General features: G+C 43.9%; 1 protein-coding gene across 2 annotated transcripts in view; it reads right to left on the bottom strand.

The window, feature by feature from the left end:
• LOC110507038 (syntrophin, basic 1) overlaps positions 1-11,162 on the bottom strand; it is a 48,773-nt gene extending 37,611 nt beyond the window's left edge. Inside the window, exon 1 of one of the 2 annotated variants that reach the window (XM_090186213.1) lies at positions 10,032-11,162. In XM_090186213.1, coding sequence (XP_090042339.1) covers positions 10,032-10,557 — 526 coding nt within the window. In that variant the 5' untranslated portion in view covers positions 10,558-11,162. The remainder of the gene's footprint in view (positions 1-10,031) is intronic. The other variant, XM_090186216.1, reaches the window with a different exon arrangement.
• Between the last annotated feature and the right edge of the window lie 1,591 nt (positions 11,163-12,753).

The following is a 12,753-nucleotide window of genomic DNA, read 5'->3' on the forward strand; positions in this document are numbered from 1 at the left end:
CAATCTCTAAAGAGAAGTGGCAATATATTACAGAAATATATTAGGTTTTAACAGTTTATATTCCTAAACTATGGAGCTCTAAACTCATCAGCTGATGAACAGTTCTGGCATTCACTGTTCGTATTACATCAATCCAAGGGGAAGGTTTCAGAGGATTATATGACAAAGATGTACTGAAAAGGTGTACAAACCCGACACGGGAGTTTGGTGAAACCTTAATTGGGGAGGACGGGGCTCGTGGTAATGACTGGAGTGGAATCAGTGGAATGGTATCAAACACATCAAACACAGGGTCTGTGGTAATGACTGGAGTGGAATCAGTGGAATGGTATCAAACACATCAAACACAGGGTCTGTGGTAATGACTGGAGTGGAATCAGTGGAATGGTATCAAACACATCAAACACAGGGTCTGTGGTAATGACTGGAGTGGAATCAGTGGAATGGTATCAAACACATCAAACACAGGGTCTGTGGTAATGACTGGAGTGGAATCAGTGGAATGGTATCAAACACAGGGTCTGTGGTAATGACTGGAGTGGAATCAGTGGAATGGTATCAAATACATCAAACACATGGTTTCCATCCGTTTGATGCCATTCCATTAACTCCATTCCGGCTATTATTATGAGCTGTCCTCCCCTCAGAAACCTCCACTGAAACACGAGTACAGGCCCTGTTCTTTAAGGAACGAAGTACAGAAACCTCCCCTGAAACACGAGTACAGGCCCTGTTCTTTAAGGAACGAAGTACAGAAACCTCCGCTGAAACACGAGTACAGGCCCTGTTCTTTAAGGAACGATGTACAGAAACCTCCCCTGAAACACGAGTACAGGCCCTGTTCTTTAAGGAACGAAGTACAGAAACCTCCCCTGAAACACGAGTACAGACCCTGTTCTTTAAGGAACGAAGGAGAATAGGTAAAGAAAGGTATCAACATCTAACAGAAGCGTAAGACTATCATTATGCATAGAAGCTGACAGATCTGGCAAACAAATAGGCCTACCTCTGCAACGGCAGGGTATGGAGTAGTCTTACGGGAATTCCTTGCTGAACCCCTTTCATCTAATCGTCACGCTTATGTTGTAGTTGTGGTGTCATTAGTTCAGGCGCCAGCTTTCAGAGTGAGGTCATACACAGAACTCGGAGTATTCCTCTCTCATTTGCCTCTCTCTCTGTCACTAATCGCTCCTATCTACTGGTTCTGCTCTCTCCTATCTACTGGTTCTGCTCTCTCCTATCTACTGGTTCTGCTCTCTCCTATCTACTGGTTCTGCTCTCTCCTATCTACTGGTTCTGCTCTCTCCTATCTACTGGTTCTGCTCTCTCCTATCTACTGGTTCTGCTTTCACCTTCCTACTGGTTCTGCTCTCTCCTATCTACTGGTTCTGCTCTCTCCTATCTACTGGTTCTGCTTTCACCTTCCTACTGGTTCTGCTCTCTCCTATCTACTGGTTCTGCTTTCACCTTCCTACTGGTTCTGCTCTCTCCTATCTACTGGTTCTGCTCTCTCCTATCTACTGGTTCTCTCTATATTGCTGCCACTTTTATAAACACTTATAAACACTCACTATCACAGACCCTGTCTGTTGGCTTTGGCTCGCTATGTTCTGTTCTCCACTGTGTTCTCTGTGTGTGTGTGTGTGTGTCAACACATTTAGAAACTCAACTAAACCAATATCCTGGAAACTGTCAATAACCAGAATCATTAGAATCTGTACCTGTGTGTTCTCAACTCTGTTCCAAAATAGAAATGTTCCATTTTAGTAGAGGGGAAAATAAAAGTAGGCTGGGGTCCATTATGTTTATTGCTATGCCTAGTAGTCTGTACTTCCTGCCAAGGAGTCTGTACTTCCTGCCTAGGAGTCTGTAATTCCTGCCTAGGAGTCTGTAATTCCTGCCTAGGAGTCTGTAATTCCTGCCTAGGAGTCTGTACTTCCTGTGGGGATTGTTTGTCACGCCCTGGCCATAGAGAGGCTTTTTATTCTCTATTTTGGTTAGGCCAGGGTGTGACTAGGGTGGGCATTCTATGTTCTTTTTTCTATGTTTTTGTATGTCGTTGTTTTTGGCCGGGTATGGTTCTCAATCAGGGACAGCTGTCTGTCGTTGTCTGATTGAGAACCATACTTAGGTAGCCTGTTCCCACCTGTGTTTTGTGGGTAGTTGTTTTCTGTTTTGTATATTGCACCTTGCAGAACTGTTCGTTCGTTACAGAACTACCCACCACCAAAGGACCAAGCAGCGTGTAATGGACTCCTGGACATGGGAGGAAATATTGGACGGAAGGGACCCTGGGCACAGCCGGGAGAGTATCGCCATCTGAAAGAGGAGCTGGAGGCAGCTCGAGTGGAGCGGCGACACTACGAGGAATTGGCTCTGGGTAACGTGCACGAGAGGCAGCCCCAGAATTATTTGGGGGGGACGCACACGGGGAGATTGGCGGAGTCAGGTAGGAGACCTGAGCCAACTCCCCGTGCTTACCGTGGCGAGAGAGTGACCGGGCAGGCACCGTGTTATGCGGTGAAGCGCACGGTGTCCCCAGTGCGCACGTATAGCCCGGTGCTCTACATCGCAGCTCCTCGAATCGGCCGGGCTAGAGTGGGCATCGAGCCAAGGAGGGATGATGCCGGCTCAGCGCATCTGGTCTCCAGTGCGTCTCCTCGGCCCGGGTTATACGGCACCAGCCCTGTGCGGCCTGTTCCAACTCTCCGCACTTGCCGGGCTAAAGGGGGTATCCACCCAGGACAGGTTGTGCAGGCTCGTTGCTCGAGACCTCCAGTGCGCCTCCACGGCCCAGTGCATCCGGTGCCTCGGCCAAGGAGGAGGCCGCCTGTATGTCTCCCCAGCCTGGTGAGTTCTGTGCCTGCTCCCAGAACCAAGTCTCCATCCTGTCCGGAGCTGCCAGAGCCGCCCGTCACTCCGGAGCCGCCAGAGTCGCAGTCCCTCAGTCCAGAGGCGCCCCTAAGTCGCCCGTCACTCCGGAGCCGCCAGTCTGTCCGGAGCCGCCATAGTCGCCCGTCACGCCGGAGCCGCCAGAGTCGCAGCCCCTCAGTCCAGAGGTGCCCTTCAGTCCAGTGGCGCCCGCTGCGAGGGTCCCCAGAGGCGCCACCTAAGTGGGCCAAGACTGAGACGTCCCGCACCCGAGCCGCCGCCATAAAGAAGGCCCCTGGACCCTCCCCTTTAGAGTCAGGTTTTGCGGTCGGAGTCCGCACCTTTGGGTGGGGGGTACTGTCACGCCCTGGCCATAGAGGCTTTTTATTCTCTATTTTGGTTAGGCCAGGGTGTGACTAGGATGGGCATTCTATGTTATTTTTTCTATGTTTTTGTCTGTCGTTGTCTCTGATTGAGAACCATACTTAGGTAGCTCTTGCCCACATGGGTTTTGTGGGGTAGTTTTCTGTGTTGTGTATTTGCACCTTGCAGAACTGTTCGTTTGTTGTTTTTGTTCAAGTGTTGGTATTTATTAAACCTATTATGAATACTTACCCACGATGCACCTTGGTCCTCTTCTCCTTCTCCCCACCACATTCGTTACATCGTTTTTTGCTACAAAAGACATGAGCTCAAACTGAATCTGAATAATTAACTTGTGTAAGATTTCCTTTTTTGATAATGAATGTATTTGCAAAATATATCAGGAGAGAATAATGAATGCTTTTAAATAGAAATAACATCTAAAAATGTATCATGGTTTGGTCGTGTTCTTACTCATCGACCACATTGTCCTGTTAATTCATGTGGTTTGGGCCGTACGTCTCTACTCCATCTTGCTTGTTCGTAGAAAAACGGTCCGAATGAGCTTTCTGAATGAATCAACGTCACCATAGAAACCCAGCTGGTAGAAACCCCAAGTCATTGAGAGAATCTCAACCTAATGGTTGGGTGCAAGTCATTTCTTCTTCAGTTATTATCCATACAATGGAAGCCATTATAGAAGCCGGCATGTCTCTGAATTCTGAAATAACATTAAATCTATCTGCCCTATTGTCAGGTGTAATAATAACCAAGTCTTTGTGTTGTCAGCCTGTTAACTAGACACAGCCATTAGAGCTAGTTACATGTATTAACGTGGGAACAGAATGGAGAGCTTTGTTAGCTGCTCTTATTGAGCTGAGAGAAGAAAATGGCTAATTTGACGTGAGTAACTTCTGGATGAATAAAACAACCAGGAACAAAAGGGGACTTTTTTTATGAGACTTTAATTGCAGAATAGAATGGAACTCTTTTTTTTTTACCTCCTCTGAATGGGCAGGTAGATACTGCTCCAGAACAAAACACAGAATACACAGAGGTCTACAAGGTATCTTTTCCCCCTCTGCCACCTGAAAAGGTCTGATGTTATCAAAGCAAGAACAGGTACTTGAACGCCCGGTTAAATGGACTACAGTTCATATCAACTTTAGCAGAAATATTTGTAAGGACCGTTTGGTGGAAGAAGGTGAGGACCAGGATGCAGCGTGGCAAAGTGTTCATGTTTTTAAAACCGTAATGAACACTGAACAAAACAAATAAAACGACAAAAAACTAACAGTCCTGTGTGGTGCTGAAAAAACACAGAACAGAAAATAATCACCCACAACTCAAGGGTGAAAACAGGCTGCCTAAAGTACGGTTCTCAATCGGGGACAACGATTGACAGCTGCCTCTGATTGAGAAACATACCAGGCCAAACACAGAAAATACCAACTCATAGAAAAACAAACATAGACTACCCACCCAACTCAAGCCCTGACCATACTAAAACAAAGACATAACAAAAGAACTAAGTTCAGAACGTGACAATATTAGATCATATCACAGTGAGATTGACTGTGTTCATAGCATGACTTCTATGTTAAGAACAACAAGGTGGGGAGTCTGTACTGGAGCTTTATGGGGGAAACAAGTTCAAGGACAATATTCAAATAATGAATTCAGTCAAAGAATCAAACAGTAAATTCACAGAGTGGATAATAGGAGTGTTGAGAAAACGGATTTATAAGCTGTACTAGGGCCAGGAGTAGATGGTTCACTCTGTCATCACAGCTTGTGTGTGTGTGTGTGTGTGTGTGTGTGTGGCCTTACTACTACTAACAGCTGGTGTAGTCATGAAAGCTTCTCTGATGACACAACAATCAGTCAACATGCAGAGAGCGTTGTAGTCCTGACTGCCTGCTGATCACACACACACACACACACACACACACACACACACACACACACACACACACACACACACACACACACACACACACACACACACACACAGGTGAATGTGATGACAGCCAGGCAGTAGACAGTAGAGGCTCAATGAGAAACACACACAGAGAGGTGAATTTTGATGACAGCCACCCAGTAGACAGTAGAGACTCAATGAGAGGTCACTTCAGCACTAGAGACTACCATAGATGTTTACAACCTGTGTATTACATATATATCATTGTGTGTGTGTGTGTGTGTGTGTGTAATACAAACATTGTACCTTTTCTAGAAAATGATATTGACATTGTGATGTAAGAACTGTTTGTCCGCCTTTAAGTGAAGGACTTCCCTTCTGGGAAGAGGTGTAGTGAAGTTTCAACTGAGAGAGAAGCTGAAACACGGGAGTCCTCTGGTGTAGTGAGGCTTCAACTGAGAGAGAAGCTGAAACACGGGAGTCCTCTGGTGTAGTGAGGCTTCAACTGAGAGAGAAGCTGAAACACGGGAGTCCTCTGGTGTAGTGAGGCTTCAACTGAGAGAGAAGCTGAAACACGGGAGTCCTCTGGTGTAGTGAGGCTTCAACTGAGAGAGAAGCTGAAACACGGGAGTCCTCTGGTGTAGTGAGGCTTCAACTGAGAGAGAAGCTGAAACACGGGAGTCCTCTGGTGTAGTGAGGCTTCAACTGAGAGAGAAGCTGAAACACGGGAGTCCTCTGGTGTAGTGAGGCTTCAACTGAGAGAGAAGCTGAAACACGGGAGTCCTCTGGTGTAGTGAGGCTTCAACTGAGAGAGAAGCTGAAACACGGGAGTCCTCTGAGTATTACAGTAAAGCACAAATCAGCTGTTTCCTCATCTTCACTCCAATTCCTCTGACCAGAACTCAGCATCTCAAGTACAATACTGTATCTCATACACGGTGTAATCAAAGGCATACATTGTAATCATGTTGTAGTCGTTGCTGTACATTATCCCCATGCTTCATTCATAATTCACAAACATAGAACATGCTACAGTGTGTACATAGTGTTATTTGCTCTTCAGAACAGTCTTTACACACACACACATGACGTTGAATGTCTGGAGTGAGAGAACTCTCAGGAGGACAATGCATTCCAACCAGAGGAGGCTGGTGGGGGGAGCTGTAGGAGGACAGGCTCATTGTAATGGCTGGAATGGAGTCAAACATGTGTTTTCCATATGTTTGATACCGTTCCAATAGTTCCAGTCCAGCGATGACAATGAGGCTGCCCTCCTATAGCTCCTCCCACTAGCCTCCTCTGACTACAACCCCGTACTGTCTTTGAGCTTATCATTACAGCAGACCTCTGCTCTACCCTGCTGGGACCCTACTTCCTTCTGCTGAACTGTAATAACCCTGCTCTGTGTGTGTGTGTGTGTGTGTGTGTGTGTGTGTGTGTGTGTGTGTGTGTGTGTGTGTGTGTGTGTGTGTGCACGCGCAACTGTAATAACCCTGTTCTCTCAGGGGAAGGTCACACTGTTTATACAGGCTTTATGTTGCCTGGTTACTGGTTACAGAGTGAGGTAGAGGTTGTTTATGTGGTCTGGTTACTGGTTATAGAGTGAGGTAGAGGTTGTTTATGTTGTCTGGTTACATAGTGAGGTAGAGGTTTTTTATGTTGCCTGGTTACTGGTTACAGAGTGAGGTAGAGGTTGTTTATGTTGTCTGGTTACATAGTGAGGTAGAGGTTGTTTATGTTGTCTGGTTACTGGTTACATAGTGAGGTAGAGGTTGTTTATGTTGTCTGGTTATAGAGTGAGGTAGAGGTTGTTTATGTTGCCTGGTTACATAGTGAGGTAGAGGTTGTTTATGTTGTCTGGTTACATAGTGAGGTAGAGGTTGTTTATGTTGTCTGGTTACATAGTGAGGTAAAGGTTGTTTATGTTGTCTGGTTACATAGTGAGGTAAAGGTTGTTTATGTTGTCTGGTTACATAGTGAGGTAGAGGTTGTTTATGTTGTCTGGTTACATAGTGAGGTAGAGGTTTTTTATGTTGTCTGGTTACTGGTTACATAGTGAGGCAGAGGTTGTTTATGTTGTCTGGTTATAAAGTGAGGTAGAGGTTGTTTATGTTGCCTGGTTACATAGTGAGGTAGAGGTTGTTTATGTTGTCTGGTTACATAGTGAGGTAGAGGTTGTTTATGTTGTCTGGTTACATAGTGAGGTAAAGGTTGTTTATGTTGTCTGGTTACATAGTGAGGTAAAGGTTGTTTATGTTGTCTGGTTACATAGTGAGGTAGAGGTTGTTTATGTTGCCTGTTTACTGGTTACAGAGTGAGGTAGAGGTTGTTTATGTTGTCTGGTTACATAGTGAGGTAGAGGTTGTTTATGTTGTCTGGTTACATAGTGAGGTAGAGGTTGTTTATGTTGTCTGGTTACATAGTGAGGTAGAGGTTGTTTATGTTGTCTGGTTACATAGTGAGGTAGAGGTTGTTTATGTTGTCTGGTTACATAGTGAGGTAAAGGTTGTTTATGTTGTCTGGTTACATAGTGAGGTAGAGGTTGTTTATGTTGTCTGGTTACTGGTTATAGAGTGAGGTAGAGGTTGTTTATGTTGTCTGGTTACATAGTGAGGTAGAGGTTGTTTATGTTGTCTGGTTACATAGTGAGGTAGAGGTTGTTTATGTTGTCTGGTTACTGGTTACATAGTGAGGTAGAGGTTGTTTATGTTGTCTGGTTACATAGTGAGGTAGAGGTTGTTTATGTTGTCTGGTTACATAGTGAGGTAGAGGTTGTTTATGTTGTCTGGTTACTGGTTACACAGTGAGGTAGAGGTTGTTTATGTTGTCTGGTTACATAGTGAGGTAGAGGTTGTTTATGTTGTCTTGTTACTGGTTACATAGTGAGGTAGAGAATGTTTATGTTGCCTGGTTACATAGTGAGGTAAAGGTTGTTTATGTTGTCTGGTTATAGAGTGAGGTAGAGGTTGTTTATGTTGTCTGGTTACATAATGAGGTAAAGGTTGTTTCCTGGATTCTTGGATGCAGAGAAATGTGTATGTGCGTGCGTGTGTGCGTGCGTGCGTGTGTGCGTGTGTCAGCCAGCCTGTGTTGTTTTGGGCAAAACTTGATATTACACTCCCAGTCCTGTGATGCACGATTCCCAAGGTTGGATGATAAAGATTTCCTCAGAAATTCAAAGTATTTGATTTCGCAACATGGAGAGGGAGTCGCCTAAATATTTATCAACAAAGGGACATAATATTATTTCCTTATTCTGTAAACTGTTGACGTTGCTGATAGGCCTATTGAAAACATGTATTTTAGCAGGTGATAATGTTTTGTTTTATAGCACTATTTAATGCTCCATGGCTAATTTGAGTTTTTCTAGATTTAGAACGTAAAACAACATTTATAAAGCAAACATTAACCCTTAGGTCTTGCACAGAAAAGAGTTACATTGTTTAAGCCTATGTTGCAGAACAGTGATTACACATTATTTTCTCAGAATATTGACACACACAAAAAAAAATAAGATTTTAAGGTGGTTAGCCATCAAGTGACAGAGTTGACAAGCCACTTACGGAGTTGACAACAGATACTCAAAAAATAGATATATTTTTGCCTCTAAAAGTAGAAGTTCAATACAAAACGTTTGTAAAGTATGGAAAATAATTCATTAAAAAAAAATCCCCAATAAAAACAACCATTCTATTAGATTGTTCAGCACTCTGATAGAATTGATATTTTACTTCATTCAAAATTCCTATTCTTTCATAATCGGCTATGAAAAGCCAACTGACATTTACTCCTGAGGTGCTGACTTGCTGCATCCTCGACAACCACTGTGATTATTATTATTTGACCATGCTGGTCATTTATGAACATTTGAACATCTTGGCCATGTTCTGTTATAATCTCCACCCGGCACAGCCAGAAGAGGACTGGCCACCCCACATAGCCTGGTTCCTCTCTAGGTTTCTTCCTAGGTTCTGGCCTTTCTAGGGAGTTTTTCCTAGCCAACGTGCTTCTACACCTGCATTGCTTGCTGTTTGGGGTTTTAGGCTGGGTTTCTGTACAGCACTTTGAGATATCAGCTGATGTACGAAGGGCTATATAAATACATTTGATTTGATTTGATCTATAAATCAGGCAGAGAGAGTTGATAGTTGGTTGTTACCATGGTAATTCCAATATTGTTTGTTTAAATATATTTATGCAATAAGACGCCTCAGGGTTTTGTGATATATGGCCAATATACCACGGCTAAGGGCTGTGTCCAGGCACTCCACTGTTGTGCTTAATAACAACAGCCCTTAGCCGTGGTATATTGGCCATATACCACCCCCCCCCCTCGTGCATTATTGCTTAATTTGAGAACTTTCCAGACCATAAGTGGTCTTGTTGCACTACGTGTAATGACAACACGAATAAGAGGTCATTATGGTAGAGCTCACCCTGCTCATTCCTGATTTGAGTTGACCAAATCTCCAGACACATCTTTTAGGAATCACCGTTTCGAGATAAATACTTTTTAAAGTCACGGAAGGCTATTGCAAGAAACAACCTAAGAATTTTTCAGTTAATCTTCATTATTGCCCCAAAAAATGTAACACTATTTTGGAATTTCAAATGGGCATCCTTTTGCCCCGGCATTGAGCCGACATGGAAATTAATAATATTGAAAGTATTTAGAACATCGAAGAAGAAAAAAAAGAATCATGTTTGTTTGTGGACCCAGTTGACAGAGGTTGATCACTCATATGTTTGAGAGCAGAAATATTAACGTGCGTAATTCCTCTGGCAGCCTGCATTTCGATTTGAGGATGCCCCCGGGCCCCCACACTTCACCAAGAAAGAATGTATCGAACGACAGTTGGTCCCGTTCCGTTCTTACCTTCTAGCGTCACCTCTCTCCCGGCTCGTTTGAGCCCCTGCACCGCCTCGTCATGCGTAGCGTCCCGCAGGTTCACACCGTTCACCGACAGAATCGCGTCACCGACATACAAGGCTTGGGTTTGATCCGCAGCCAGACCTTTGAAGATCTTACTAATAAGTATCGGCATTTTATTCTCTTTTCCTCCCTTTATGCTGATGCCGAGTCCTCCTACCTCTTGCTTTGTTACTTTCACACATCTTTTTCTGTTTGCGATCGCTTCTGGGACTTGCTCCTGTAAATCCGTGAAAGCTGTCCTCACCGCAGTTTTCGGACTGTTTGTGTGATCCGGGTGAGTTGCGTTGCACCCGTAAGATCCATTGGTGATGCCGTTTAGGGTCACATTCTCTCCCAGGTCCTCGCAACTCAACGTTAGAGCTTCTTCGTTCAAGTTGGCCAGAACATTGTGCCATCGGTCCCTCACTAAAACCTCCAAAAATCCACTTTTTTCTACTCGGTTCCCCGAAATTACTGTAGCTACCGCCATCTTTGAAGCATTCTTAAAATGCCATGTGATTAAAACTCAAATAGGACTTTACCCCCGAACTTCTCAGCATGGCTTTCCAATAGTTCAGCAACTTCAGCTAACGGCTCTTTTTTTTGGCAACATAACCTAGTCCCTGCTCCAACAGTCCATATCCTCTTTGGGTGGAGCAAACTCGAAGGGCAATCCCACTAAGCAAATCACATTTCTATCCACACAGAACACTGCCGAGAGCTGTGCTGAAGTTCAAATTTACATGTGTAGCCCACACTAACGTAAATGTAGAGCGTCATACCTTATCACAGCCGTATTACATTCATTATTACCACCCTTTGACAAACATTACCAGGCATGCTGGGTTTTATTCAGAGGGCGACCCGTGTAAAGGAATGTCCCAGTGTTGGGACAGTTGGAACTTTGGAGGTGTCCGCTAGTAGACTTTTGCCTGTCCGGCTCTCTCTCTCGTGCGGTCCATGCAGCGTGCCAGGTGCGCGTGGTTTGCTCGGCTTCCGCAGCGGATTTGTTGTGGGGGTTAAACACAAAACTTAAAAAAAAAAAAAAGTGAAGTCGTATTTCCTAACATCTCACGGACTAAATGCACTTTCAATGGTCAATACACGTGTAAAATAGCCTATAATAACCTAATAATCTTCAAATATACATTATTATAGGCACATTGGGAATGAGCATATTCTATGAGTTATTTGTAATGGATCATATACTAGGCGTGGTGGTTACATTTTTCCAACGAAAAACGCTGAGAATTTTACAGAAATATGTAGACGCCATCTGAAACACGATGAGGGAACGTTACAGAAGTACTGTATGTTAGCGCCATCTGATGGTGGAGAGAGAACCGGCCTAACCCTGCTGTCTGTCAGAATACACAGTCTATAGTCCTGCTGTCTGTCACAATATACAAATCAGTGTCCAGTGCTGTCTGTCACAATATACAGTCTATAGTCCTGCTGACTGTCACAATATACAGTCTATAGTCCTGCTGCCTGTCACAATATACAGTCTATAGTCCTGCTGTCTGTCACAATATACAGTCTATAGTCCTGCTGTCTGTCACAATATATAGTCTATAGTCCTGCTGACTGTCACAATATACAGTCTATAGTCCTGCTGCCTGTCACAATATACAGTCTATAGTCCTGCTGTCTGTCACAATATACAGTCTATAGTCCTGCTGTCTGTCACAATATACAGTCTATACTCCTGCTGTCTGTCACAATATATAGTCTATAGTCCTGCTGACTGTCACAATATACAGTCTATAGTCCTGCTGTCTGTCACAATATACAGTCTATAGTCCTGCTGTCTGTCACAATATACAGTCTATACTCCTGCTGTCTGTCACAATACACAGTCTATAGTCCTGCTGTCTGTCACAATATACAGTCTATACTCCTGCTGTCTGTCACAATACACAGTCTATAGTCCTGCTGTCTGTCACAATATACAGTCTATAGTCCTGCTGTCTGTCACAATATACAGTCTATAGTCCTGCTGTCTGTCACAATATACAGTCTATAGTCCTGCTGTCTGTCACAATATACAGTCTATAGTCCTGCTGTCTGTCACAATATACAGTCTATACTCCTGCTGTCTGGTCACAATACACAGTCTATAGTCCTGCTGTCTGTCACAATATACAGTCTATAGTCCTGCTGTCTGTCACAATATACAGTCTATACTCCTGCTGTCTGTCAAAATACACAGTCTATAGTCCTGCTGTCTGTCACAATATACAGTCTATACTCCTGCTGTCTGTCACAATACACAGTCTATAGTCCTGCTGTCTGTCACAATATACAGTCTATAGCCCTGCTGTCTGTCACAATATACAGTCTATAGTTCTGCTGTCTGTCACAATATACAGTCTATACTCCTGCTGTCTGTCACAATATACAGTATATAGTCCTGCTGTCTGTCACAATACACAGTCTATAGTCCTGCTGTCTGTCACAATATACAGTCTATAGTCCTGTTGTCTGTCACAATACACAGTCTATAGTCCTGCTGTCTGTCACAATATACAGTCTATACTCCTGCTGTCTGTCACAATATACAGTCTATAGTCCTGCTGTCTGTCACAATATACAGTCTATACTCCTGCTGTCTGTCACAATATACAGTCTATAGTCCTGCTGTCTGTCACAATATACAGTCTATAGCCCTGCTGTCTGTCACAAT

This window comes from Oncorhynchus mykiss, chromosome 2, assembly GCF_057628025.1.
Source record: "Oncorhynchus mykiss isolate SJ-2025 chromosome 2, ASM5762802v1, whole genome shotgun sequence".
Classification (NCBI taxonomy): domain Eukaryota; kingdom Metazoa; phylum Chordata; class Actinopteri; order Salmoniformes; family Salmonidae; genus Oncorhynchus; species Oncorhynchus mykiss.